This window comes from Mustelus asterias, chromosome 8, assembly GCF_964213995.1.
Source record: "Mustelus asterias chromosome 8, sMusAst1.hap1.1, whole genome shotgun sequence".
In the NCBI taxonomy this organism is placed as follows: domain Eukaryota; kingdom Metazoa; phylum Chordata; class Chondrichthyes; order Carcharhiniformes; family Triakidae; genus Mustelus; species Mustelus asterias.
The window spans coordinates 80,861,765-80,874,812 of record NC_135808.1 but is presented as its reverse complement, the minus strand read 5'-3'; the positions used below and the strand labels follow the sequence as shown (position 1 = coordinate 80,874,812).

Below are 13,048 nucleotides of genomic sequence, written 5' to 3'. Positions count from 1 at the left end.
GACTGGGTTAGTTCCTTACAACTACCTGGAGCCACTGGAACTGGAAAAGGTAAAGCTATGAGTAGCGGGTCTAGAAGGGAAAGGTCCTATTCTGCACAATTCAGAAAATAACCTGATTTTTGTTTGATTTCGAGAAGCAATCCAACAGGTCATATTCAATCCCAGCCTCCTGCTGATTAGAGCTCAGACAGTGGTAGAGGCTCTACAAGTGGTTTCATTATACTTGGGTTGGGTAAAGGAAACACTGGTCAGCATGGTTGCACAGTGGTTAGCACTGTTGCCTCACAGCACCAGGGATCAGGGTTCAATTCTGGCCCTGTGTGGAGTTTGCACTTTCTCCCCGTGTTTGCATGGGTTTGCTCCGGATGCTCTGGATTCCTCCCACAGTCCAAAGATGTGCGGGTTAGCTTGATTGACCATGGTCAGGGGGACTAGCAGGGTGGGTAAGTGGGGTTACAGGGATAGGGCCTGGGTGGGATTGCGATCCGTGCAATTGTGGGGCTTCTATGATTACAATCCCGGTTGCTATCCAGTGAGCCTTGTTAGCTGTGCGTGTGCATTGCTGTGCTGCCATTCTGATCTTCCTCCTCTAGTCGAACAGCCTAATGGCATGCAAGAAAGGTACAGATTGTGCCTTGACTACCAATGGTGATAGTCACTAAATCACAAGCAAGAAATACAGTTCAAGCAGCATTTAATTTCTTTACTTCCAAGGACTGAATCATTGTTTGCAGGTGTAGACAAAATACGTTGTTATTCCTTTTTGTAATTTATTTCAGAGAAAAGTCCTACTTCAGTTCATCTATAAATAAATGACATGAACCCCTGAAGAGATGATGTGTTCTATGTGTTTCTTCATTAGGGTGAAAAATCTCCCCCTTCCGATATCCCAGCACCACCCAGGACAACAGCTCCTGAAAGACCAGCCAGTGTGAAAGGTGAGGAGAATCTCACCAACGAGACAGTAACTGCATCAGCTAGTAAGGTAAAGACAGTGGCTTGAATCTTTTGCTGGCAGGAAACTGCCTTGGAGGGCAATTTCACACTGACTAGCCAATTAACCAGCAGTCAGTATGAAACACAGTGTAGGAGAGGGAGGGAAAAGGGCTGGTGCTCCTAATAGGCTCCCTTAGGGGGACAGCTGTTGTGGAGCTGTCTCAGGGAGCTGAAGATCTCTTTTAAAAAAAATCTAAATAAATTGCAGTAGAGAAATGCTGCAAAGTGTGTCCAGGCAGCACTTTGAAGCACAAACCTCAGTACCCAGGCACCTTTTAAAATTTGATTTCAGTCCAGACATTTCATCCTGGATCGAGGTTGCAACTAAAACGTAAAGGCTGCTTGGTCAATCATAAAAGCAGACAGGCCATGTAATTTCATTCAATTGGCCCCTTAATGGACTAAATTGCCTGCTTGGATATCGACAGGCATGCTTCCAACTCTTGCGTGTGCTCACCAACCAAAATGTTGCCCAAGTGCATGCTGATGTAGGGAAAACGCTTCAGGGTCAGGGAGCGCTTGTATGAAGAACGTAAAGTTCTGGCCATTACAAATTAAAAATACAAAAACTAAAATGGCCAAAGGTCTTTGAAGAATTAAAACTGAGGTTCAGTGCATTCTACCAATGGTGGTACGGTACTGCAGGTTTCAGCCTCACTGTTGTGGAAATGTGTTGAACGTATTCCAGGCCAACAGGAGCAGGAAAATGTAGGTAACTTTCAAAAAGTAACTGGATAAATACTTGAATCAAAACCATTTGCGGAGCTTTGGAAAAAGAGCAGGGTGAGTGGGACTAATTGGATGGTTCTACCAACAAGATGCTACAGTCACAATGGGCCAAATAGCCTCCTGTGTTATATCATTCTATGATTCTTTTGCATTCAATTGGAGAAGGCCTTACCCCTTTGTAACCTAAGCTCCCACATTATAAAATAAATCTGTCTAGTGTCTGGTTTGTGGGAGATGCATGGGCTGAAAGTCCATGGGGAAACTGAAGAGTAGTTGTTTTTCCAACTATTTTATGATGCTTTCCCTCATCCCTCCTCCATTGAAGGGCCTTGGCTCCTGCACTCAGCATTCTGGGTTGAAAATTTCAATTGGTTCTGGAAGCAACTACAAGTGTGTAGATTTCTGCATGTGCAGCTGCATAAATTAAGTTTGGGGTTTGGAACATCCTCTGAGCTGTTGCATCTCTGCTTTTGTACTGGAAATGGATTTGGATCTAGAGCATGGGAACCTGTCATTCATTTTAGAATGATTCCAGGGAAATACTTGGCTGTTGTTCAGTTATCTGATGAATTGAAGAGTGAGGCTGAGAGTGCCCTAAAGTTTGAGTGACATGGCAATGAGTGGTCAAAATAGGTAAAAATACAAAATTTAACAATAAAAATCTAATGCACTGAGTGTTAAATTGACAGAAATGTATTTGTTCATCTTCCAGGTGAGAATTTACTCACCAACACAAGCAAACAGGTGTTAGAACCTTTAAAGATGATTCTGGTAAGGGACCTTATCTTAACTATCAAGGAAACAGAAAATAAGCTGTGCATTTAAAACAAGTTGCATTTCATCCTGGTAATAAGTACAAAAATTGATCCTTAGCTTCACTGTGGTCAAACAATGTGGTACATATCTTGCACTACTAAAGAGCAGGAGGAGGCTTATAAATCATTGCTATATTTCTTTGAGAAGATGGTGATGTATGTACAAAAGGGTTTTCTACTGAAATGAAAAATGGTTTGCTTTTGACTTGAATTAATTTATTCTTGAGATCTGGGTGTGGCTAGTAAGGATAGCAGTATTATCCATTCCTAATTTCCCTTGCAAAGGTGATGGCGAGATACTTTCTTGAAGCACTGCAGTCCCAGCTGTAAAGGTGCTGTTGGGTAAGGAGTTCCAGGATTTTGAACCAGCGATGAGAAATGCAAGAGCACAATATCTGTAATAGAAGCAAAAATGCTAGAAAATATTCAGCAGGTCAGATATCAATGGAGAGAAGCAGAGAATGTTTCAAGTCAGTGATTTTTCATCAGAACTTTTGATGAACACTGCATGACTTTTGTTTCCATTAATTTAATTGGCTCCATCCAAGACCACAAAAAACTACAAAGGATCATGAATGAAGCCCAGTCCATCACTCGAACCAGTCTCCCATCCATTGACTCCGCCTACACTTCCGGCTGCCTTGGAAAAGCAGCCAGTATAATCAAGGACCCCATGCACCCCGGACATACTTTCCTCCATCAGGAAAAAGTTACAAAAGTCTGAGATCATGTACCAACCGACTTGAACAGCTTCTTCCCTGCTGCCTTTTCAATGGACTTACCTCACATTAAGTTGATCTTTCTCTACACCGTAGCTATAATTGTAACACTACATTCTGCACACTCTCCTTTCCTTCCCTATGTACGGTATGCTTTGTGTAGAGCGTAAGGAACAATACTTTTCACTATATACATGTGACAATAAATCAAATCGAATTCCATCAATATTAATTTATTTGAATTGTTTGTGGGTTAGCTCTCCTAATTTTGTCCCCAGATGTTGGCGAGGAAGACTTTGCAAACTTGACTGGCTAGAACGTGCTTTTTGTCATTTTCAGTGCTGAGGTCAATACCACACTTTTTTTTTTATACCTCACTTTTCTGTGGCAGTTTGGTATAACTGAGTGACTTGCTAGGCCATTTCAGAAGACAGTTAAGAGCCAACCACATTGAGGTGAGTCTGGAGTCACATGTAGGCCAGTATGGTTAAAGACAGTCTTTGTGACACACCTTACCTTTATCTCTATGGTGCAATATATTAAAGTCCAAGATCAGAAACCCCAAGGTATATTATGAAGTCGGACTAGACTCCAACTATTTGCTATTTTGGCATTAATGAGGCAAAAGTATTTTGCTCCAGGTGCGATTCTACTGACAATTTTGGAAGTTTTCATCAACACAAACATTAATTAACAATACAGCTTCATTATAACAAATGAATTAGGTTAACATTTAAACACTGGTTCCTATGCCTATGAGTTCCAATTCAAGCAATATACCGCTTACTGACTTAAAACCCCTCTTCAAAGTCAGTTATCAAACATAGGCTTACTTGCTTGTAATTAGATTGCCAGTCCTAGAGCTCTCAGAGCACTTCTGGTGAGCGAGAGTGAGACACGTCTGCTTGTTTCACAACCAGGGAGAAACTGACTGTTTTAAACACTGTCTCTCCTGCAAACTTAGTTCTGTCCATTAACACATTACTCTATCGATCAACCTGAAAAATCTTACTCTGAAACCTCAAGTAAACATAAATGCATCAACTGTTTAGACAAGCACACCATTAGCTAAAATCAGTCATTATCCTGCATTCTCAACATGGAGCTGCACGTTTTCCCAGACAATTCAACACCTTGTAAAACAGAGCTGAATTTTAAACATACCCCTTACAGGAAACAAGTATGTTTCTTAACGGTATAATCACAAATAGCACTAAATGGGGAAAAAATACAATGATTTGTTAAGAGAGCAAGGACTGTGTGTTTGTTAGCACTTTTACTTTCTGAAATAAGCCAATAACTTGACCAATGTAATCCATTAGTTCCTGATAGTATAATATTAAATGTCACCATTCTGCAATTTTCTTCCTCGTGGAAAGAGCCAAGATCATCCCATGCCTGTACCTACCATTGTTAAAGTGCACTTCAAGTACACAGTAGCTATACGTGTAAAACCAGGGCTGTCACATAGTGAAATGTTGGCTGTCATCGGTAAGAAGCTTCAACTTCCTGAAAAAAGACTTGGGCTGAGGTATGAGTGAAACTTTTAAAATATATTTAACACCGTCACAAAAATGTTTTATTGTTCATATTTACTTTTCATCGTGGTTTTGTACTTATCAGATGAAGAATTATCAATGCTGGGAAATTTTATATTTAGAGTTGTCATCAGTTACTTGGATCAGCCATAGCACAACTTAGATGCAAAGTGAACTTTTTCTACTCTACTCTGTCTTAACTCTGATGTTTTACTGCACTAACATCACTAAGCCACCTTAATAGCCTGGGCAGCCCTGTCAATTTACTTCCAAATTGGAACCTTGTTGCACTATGGCTGCTATAGCTGCATGATATTGAGTTAAGCATGTCCAAACCCATTCGAATCAAGCTATTATGGTTAACAGAGAAAGAATGGTTTGAATTCAAACAGAGGTGAAAGGACAATATACCCACTCTCTGCATCACCTAAGCCTACAAATGAATTTCCCATTAACCTAAACTTATTAAAAATAAGTTAAATGTTCTCCACTACAAAGACACATCTATCCATTCAGTACTTCCTTGGAGCAGATTTCTTTTTTATCCAAGATGGCGCCGGAGCGTGGCAACTTCTTGCAAGCTGTGCCCAGCATACCCTCAGATTCTATCTTTTACTCCCATTCTATGCTTTGAGATGCGTAGGTTAGAGGGATTAGTGGGTAAAATATGTAGGGATAAGGGGGTAGGGCCTGGGTGGGATTGTGGTCGGTGCAGACTCGATGGGCCGAATGGCCTCTTTCTGTACTGTAGGGATTCTATGATTCTATGAACTCCATTCCAACTCTTCCCTGCTACCATCAGAATTCTGAATGGACCTACCTCCTATTAAGTAGATCTTTTTCTACACCCTAGCTATGACTGTAATACTACATTCTGCACAAAATAAAAGCACATTACTGCAGATGCTAGAATCTGAAACCAACGCTGGAAAATCTCAGCAGGTCTGCCAGCATCCGTAAGGAGAGAATAGAGCTGCCGTTTTGAGTCCAGATGACCATTTGTCAAAGCCGTCATCAAAATTGAGACCATCTCAATTTTTCTGCCCCCCCTCACCCATTTCAACCTCTCTCCTTCCAAACTTTCCACCCTTCGCTCCCTCAGGTCCAACCCTGACATTGTCGGCAGGTTTGATGACAAAGAGGGTGCTGTTGTCATCTGACGTACTGACCTCTACCTCGCAGAGGCTGAGGGCCAACTCTCAGATACTTCCTCCTACCTGCCCCTGGACCATGACCACACCACTGAACATCAAGCCATTATCTCCAACACCGTCACCGACCTCATTTCCTCCGGATGTCTTCCCCCCCCCCCCCCCCACCCACAGCTTCCAACCTCAGTCTCTCAACCCCAGACTGCCTGCTTCTACCTACTTCCCAAAATCCACAAAAAAGATTGTCCGAGTAGGTCCATTGTGTCAGTATGCTCCTGCCCCACTGAACATATTTCCTCTTACCTTGACTCCATCCTCACTCCCCTGGTCCATTCCCTCCCCACCTACATCCGGGATTCCTTTGATGACTGCATCATATTGACAGCTTCCAGTTCGCAGGCTCTAATCGCTTCCTATTCACCATGGATGTGCAATCTCTCTACACCAGGACAGCCTCTGAGAGCTCTTCGCTTCTTTCTTGAAAAGAGGCCTGAACAATTCCCATCCACCAACACTCTCCTCTGCCTGAACTTGTTCTCTCAACACCTCCTCCTTTAACTCATCCCACTTTCTCCAAATCAAAAGAATAGCAATGGATACCTGCATGGGTCCTAGCTACGCTCGTCTTTTTCTGGGGTATGTGGAACATTCCTTGTTCCAGACCTACCCAAGTCCTCTCCCACAACTCCTTTACCGGTACATCGATGACTATTTTAGTGCCGCTTCATGCTCTCATCCAGACCTCGAAAAATTCATCAACTTAGCTTCCAGTTTCCACCCCTCCATCGTTTTCACCTGGTCCATCCCAGACACTTCCCTTCCTTGACCTTTCTGTCTCCATTTCCGGCAATAGACCATCTACCAATATCCATTACAAGCCCACTGACTCCCACAGTTATCTGGACTACAGCTCTTCACCCCCCACATCCTGTAAGGACTCCATCCATTTCTCTCAGCTCAGCTTTGACAAAGGGTCATCTGCACTCGAAACGTCAGCTCTTTTCTCTCCTTCCAGATGCTGCCAGACCTGCTGAGACTTTCCAGCGTTTTCTCTTTTGGTACAACATTCTGCACCCTGTCCTTTCCTTCAAGTACAGTATGCTTTGTCTGTGTAGTGCACAAGAAACAATACTTTTCACTGTATACTAATACATGGGACAATAATAACTCAAATCAAAAGATCTAGAATTGTTTGGATCCAGAGGTGAATTATCATGAGTTTTTTTTTCACAAACATTGCGAACTTGAGTCATTTGCTGCTGATTTTCTGTGGGCTGCTCCTGTTTCACTACTGCTATTTCACAAAGTGCGATAGAAGGACTAACTGCTGATCTAAATGGGATTTCTAATCATCCTGGTGGAATGCGAGCAACTTGGAGGAAAATTCCAGCTTTTGTTAATGACAGTATTGTTAAAAGTTTAGTGAAAAGATCTGGATTGTTTTTATCCAGAGTGGAAGTGTAATGAATAGAGCAAAGAGTTTGAGCAGTCCCACTGGTTTTTGAATTTTCACTTAGTTTTTTCTAGACTCTGCAATGATCAATCTCATCACCAACTTTACCATGCCACAAGAAAAAAAATGGCGGTGTCCTTTTGGGGATAGTTCTGTACTTTAAGAGGACTAATGAAATACATGGGGCTTTAGGGTGTATGGAGCAGAAATTCAAGATGTTGGGTTAACTCTACGTAACAGAAATTATTGGGAATGTCTAGCAGGTCAGGCAGCATGTATGGAAAATGTTAGTATTGCACTAATTGTTATTGCCTAAGTACTGAAGATTGTAAACTAATAATCTATCATAGAAGACGAGCTTCGCAAATGGAATGGTCTATTCTTATTCCAGACTAAATTTTAGAAATGTACAAAACATAAGTATCAAAATAAGTGATTCAGATGATCTTACTTGCTCATATTCAGCACCCATAATTTACATTTCTGCTCAGTTAAACAAAGATCATTTTTGAAGGGCATGTTCACTGCTAATTTAGATATTTCTATAATTCCATACGAAATACAAAAATCAACTAAAAATTAAAGTCACTTTGTGATTTTGACAATGATTGTACTCCTACTACTGCCTCTAATTTTGGCTTTTGTAGCAACTTGGGTGATTTAGATTGAACATTCCTACCAGCTATTAAAGTAGATCATCTGAGATTTTTAAATGCTGTTCATAAATTTGTGAACATATCAGTAATTTGCAGATCATTCTCCCATACCACCGAGACCCAGTCTATACCTGTTGTTCACCTCTTGATCCTATTTTTCTAATACTATTGCTTACTTCTATTATTTTTAGCCTTTGACATAAAAATTGCCAATACCTGTATAAGTCTAAAAAACACTAATGTTGGGATTAGGTTCTCTGTATAATGATATCCTCTGTTTCGGGGAAGAGACATACTAAAAGCAATTTAAGTATATCTGTAAGTACTGGAAACTGGGAAATTGAGGGGCATAGGACAATAGAAGTCCACAAATGTGTGATCTACTTGCCATCTCCTTTGATTCTTTCTTTCAGTTATAAATCACAAGAGAATGGTGAGCTCATTCCCATTACCAGTGAAACCAAAATGAAGAATGTGTGGACTGAGGTCAGAAATCAGCGTTTGACTATTTGGTGCAAGTTTCTGGAGGTAAGCAGTATTTATTCATATGGTAAATATTCAGCCTTCTAATATTTACTGATGTTATTTTTCTCAAGCCTGGGATTTTTAAATAACCTGAGATTTTTAAATTAATTTATCTTTCCATACCAGGTAGTAGCACTCTTTGATTATGAGGTCTCTGTCCCTGCTGATCTGGGCTTTTGCGAAGGAGATATCATCCAAGTCTTGGCACAAGGTGAGAACCATCAAGTGTCACTGTGAATTAATTATCACGACTTTTTGTTGGTGATCCCCCCAACTCAATTTTTTGGACTAGTCATTTTGTTAGTAGTTTGTAAAAGTAGCATCTGATATACTTGAAGTGGCACTTCTGTATTTTTGCATTGACTGTTCAACTTCACAAAATCTATATACTTTACTGTTTATGCTAGAAAAAATTAAAATCCACTATTAATTTCATTAAAAATGTCATTCACATTAATACACAGAAACATAAATAAATTGCAACACAGAAACAGGCCATTCAGTTTATATTGCCATTTACCCCATATCAACAAATAGTTCAAATCATATTGACTCAACCTGAAACCATCATCTCTTTCCATTAATTCCTCACCCACCTATTCAATCTAACTTCAAATATTGCCTTAGCTGCTAACTCTGGATGTGAAAATAGTGAAGTTAACACAGATTCTGAAAGAGGTCATGTTTGATCAACATTATTGAATTGTCTGATGTAGTAACCAAAAGATTTGGATCTTCAGAAAGCCTTTGAAATAGGTAGCGCCTAGGAGAGTCATGACCAAAGTCAGGGCACAGAATGGATAGCAAGCTGGCTATCAAATAGAAAAGGGAGTTGGGAGTTAAGGATAGCTACCCAGGCTGACAAGATGTGGGTAAACAAATCAGGCACTGGAGTTCATTTCTGGAGGGAGAGAATTGAAAAGTAGAGAAGCGTTTTAAAAAATCTGTTCATTGGATGTGGATAGCTCTGGCAAGGCCCTTGATTGCTCGAGGTGGTGGTAGTGAGCTTTCATCTTGAATGACGGCATACCCGATGGTGTAGGTGCACCCATAATCCTGTTTGAAAGGGAGCTCTACGATTGTGACCCAGCAATAGTGATATTTCCATGTCAGGATGGTGTGTGGCTTAGTTGGGGGGGGGGGAAGGAGAGGATGAATTTTCTGCCCTTCTACTTCTAGGTGCTAGAGGTTGCGAGTTTGGAAGATGCTGTCAAATGAATCTTGGTGTGTTGCTGCAGTGCATCTTCTATATAGCATGCACAGCTGCCATTGGTGGTGGAGGAAGTGAATGTTTAAGGTGGTGGACAGGGATCCAATCAAACAGGTTTTTTTGTCCTGGATGGTGTTGCGGTTCTTGAATGTTGCTGGAATCACAATCACTTAGGTTGAATGACTTGTGCCCTGTAGATAGTGGACTGCCCTTAGGGAATCAGGAGATGAGTTATTCATTTCAAAGCTCCTCACCTCTGACCTGCTCTTGTAGCCACAGTATTTATATGACTGGTCCAGTTAAGTTTCTGATCAATGGCAACCTCCAGAATGTGGGGGTCAAGAGATGGTTAGATTTTCTTTTGTTGGAGATGGTCTTTACCTGACTCATGTGGTGTGCATGTTACTTGCCATTTCTCGGACCAATACCGAATTTTGTCCAGGCCTTGCTGCATATAGACAGTCCTAGAGTTGTTAGTACATTGTGCAATCATCAGCGGACACCTCCACTTCTGACTTTGAGGAGAGCATGTTATTGATGATGAAGCAGCTGAAGATGCTTGGGGCTAGGACAGTATCCTGAGGAACTCCTGCAGTAATGTCCTGGGAATGGGATAATTGGCCCCCAACAACCACAACACTCTTCCTTTGTGCCACGTATGACTCCAACCAGTATTCCCCAATTGCTATTGACTTCAATTTTGCCAGGGTAGCTTGATACCCGACTTGGTCAAATGCTGCCTTAATGTCAAGGCCAGTCACTCTCACCTCTAGAGTTCAGTCCTTTTGTCAATATTTGGACCAAAGCCGTAATGAGGCCAGGAGCTGAGTGGTCCTAACAGAACCCAAACAGAGCATTAAGAAGCAGGTTATTGCTGTCTAAGTGCCACTTGATAGCACTATCAATAACACCTTCATGACTTAGCTGAGGTTTGGGAGTAGACTAATAAGATTGGCTGGGTTGGATGTCTTTTTTTTTTGTGGAAAGGACATACTTGGGCAATTTACACATTGTCAGGTAGATGCCTGTGTTGTAGCTGTACTGGAGCACAAGTCTTCAGTACTATTACTGGGCTGAATTGAATTGGCTAAAGTTTGGCATCTGTGATACTGGGGACCTTGGGCAGAGGCAGAGATAAATTATCCGCAAGCACTTCTAGCTGAAAATGGTTGCAAATGCCTCATTTTTGCACTAATTTTGCACTTTTGTGTTGCCTCCTTCCATACCCATAATTGAGGATGGGGATATTTGCCGTCTGCCACTATTCCTGACTCCATGTGACAGGACTGCATAACAGATTTGATCTCATGGTTGTGGCATCACTTTGCTGTATCACTATTTGGCATGCATGTAGTCAGGTTGACATCATTTTAGGTAGCTCTGGTGCTGCTCCTGGCATGCCCTCCAGCACTCAGTCAGAGTTGCTCTTTTGGTTTGATTGGTAATGGCCACACAACATGGTGGTTTATGCAGTGTGAAGAGCAGACTTCATCTTCACAGGGCCTGTGTGGTTATGTTAAACATTCATCAAACCTTAGTTAGATCACACTTCAGAGAAGTGTGCAGTGACCAACCTATTAGAATCATAGAAACCCTACAGTGCAGAAAGAGGCCACTGGGCCAATCGAGTCTGCACCGACCACAATCCCACCCAGGCCCTACCCCCATATCTCTACATATTTATCCACTAATCCCTTTAACCTACGCATCTCAGGACACTAAGGGGCATTTTTTTTAAGCATGGCCAATCGACCTAACCCGCACATCTTTATTATGAAAAGGCACTGATGAAAGTAGAGAAAGATTCACAGATACCAGCACAGAGAATGTACTTAAGAGGACAGACTACATTTCTTTACCTTAGTCAAGGAAAGGCTGATCTAATAAGTAATGACAGAGTTTGATCGAGAGAAAATGTTTCTATGGGAGATAATAAAGTCACAAATAAATCTAATAGAAAATTCAGGAAAAACATCTTTACCCATAAAACATGGAAGGTGTTGATCTGGTTGCCCCTTAATTGCATCTAAATATACTACCATCTTGTAGCAAGTTCCAATTTCTCACCATTGACTAGATGATTTTTCCCAGAAAGTTTATTCTTGTTTTTCCCCCCAGAGTAAAAAAAAATGCCAGGCAAGATGTTGAAATGCTCCTCTTGCAGGATGTGGGAGATCAGGGAGACCTCCGGTATCCCTGACGACAACACCTGCAAAAGATGCATCCAGCTGCAGCTGCTAGCAAAGCGTGTTAGGGAACTGGAGAAGGAGCTCGATGACCTCCATCTAATTCGGGAGAATGAGAAGTATATAGACAGTAGCTTTAGGGAGGTAGTTACACCTAAGCAGCAGAGCACAAGAAATTGGGTTACTGTAAGGAGAGGAAATGGAAATGTGAAAGGACAGTCAGAACAGGGTTCCCCTGTGGCCATACCCCTCCACAACAGGTACTAAATTGGATACCGTTGTGGGAGATACTTTACCTGGGACAAGCTGCGACAGCCGGAACTCTGATACAGAGTCTGGTTCTACAGCGCAAAAGGATGGGAGGAAGAAGAGGAGAGCAGTAGTGATAGGGGACTCAATGGTCAGAGGTACGGACAGGAGGTTCTGTGGTCGGGACAGAGACTCCCATATGGTTTGTTGCCTCCCAGGTGCCAAGGTCAGGGATGTCTCTGATCGCGTGCACAGCATTCTAAAGTGGGAAGGTGATCAGCCAGATGTCGTGGTACACATCGGTACAAATGACGTAGGTAGGAAGAGTGAGGAGGTCCTAAAGAGTGAATACAAAGAGCTTGGAAGGAAATTAAAAAGCAGGACCCCAAGGGTAGTAATTTCAGGATTGCTACCTGTACCACGTGCCAGTGAGGGTAGGAGTAGGATGCTTGGGCGGACGGACACGTGGCTGAGGAACTGGTGTAGGGGGCAGGGTTTCTGATTCTTGGATCATTGGGACCTCTTCTGGGGCAGGTGAGACCTGTACAAGAGAGACGGGTTACACCTAAACTACAAGGGGACCAATATACTTGCAGGGAGGTTTGCTAGTATTATTGGGGAGCGTTTAAACTAGATTTGCAGGGGGATGGGAACCAGAGTGCCAGAGCAGATAGTGGAGCAGGGGTAAAAAGACAGGTTAGTTCAAGCAAAATCACAAATGGAAGGGTTGAGTGTGGTGGAAATAACTTTTTGAGGTGTGTCTATTTCAATGCCAGGAGTATTGTGGGGAAGGCAGATGAACTGAAGGCGTGGATAGACAC

The 13,048-nt window shown here is 42.0% G+C and overlaps 1 protein-coding gene across 2 annotated transcripts in view; it reads left to right on the top strand.

Moving 5' to 3' along the window:
* The window catches only part of ncf2 (neutrophil cytosolic factor 2), a 47,682-nt gene that overhangs the window by 25,636 nt on the left and 8,998 nt on the right, over positions 1-13,048 (top strand). Inside the window, exons 9-14 of one of the 2 annotated variants that reach the window (XM_078218336.1) lie at positions 2-49; positions 863-938; positions 2,438-2,496; positions 4,639-4,790; positions 8,471-8,585; positions 8,709-8,793. In XM_078218336.1, coding sequence (XP_078074462.1) covers positions 2-49; positions 863-938; positions 2,438-2,496; positions 4,639-4,790; positions 8,471-8,585; positions 8,709-8,793 — 535 coding nt within the window. Of the gene's footprint in view, position 1; positions 50-862; positions 986-2,437; positions 2,497-4,638; positions 4,791-8,470; positions 8,586-8,708; positions 8,794-13,048 lie in introns of both variants that reach the window. The other variant, XM_078218337.1, reaches the window with a different exon arrangement.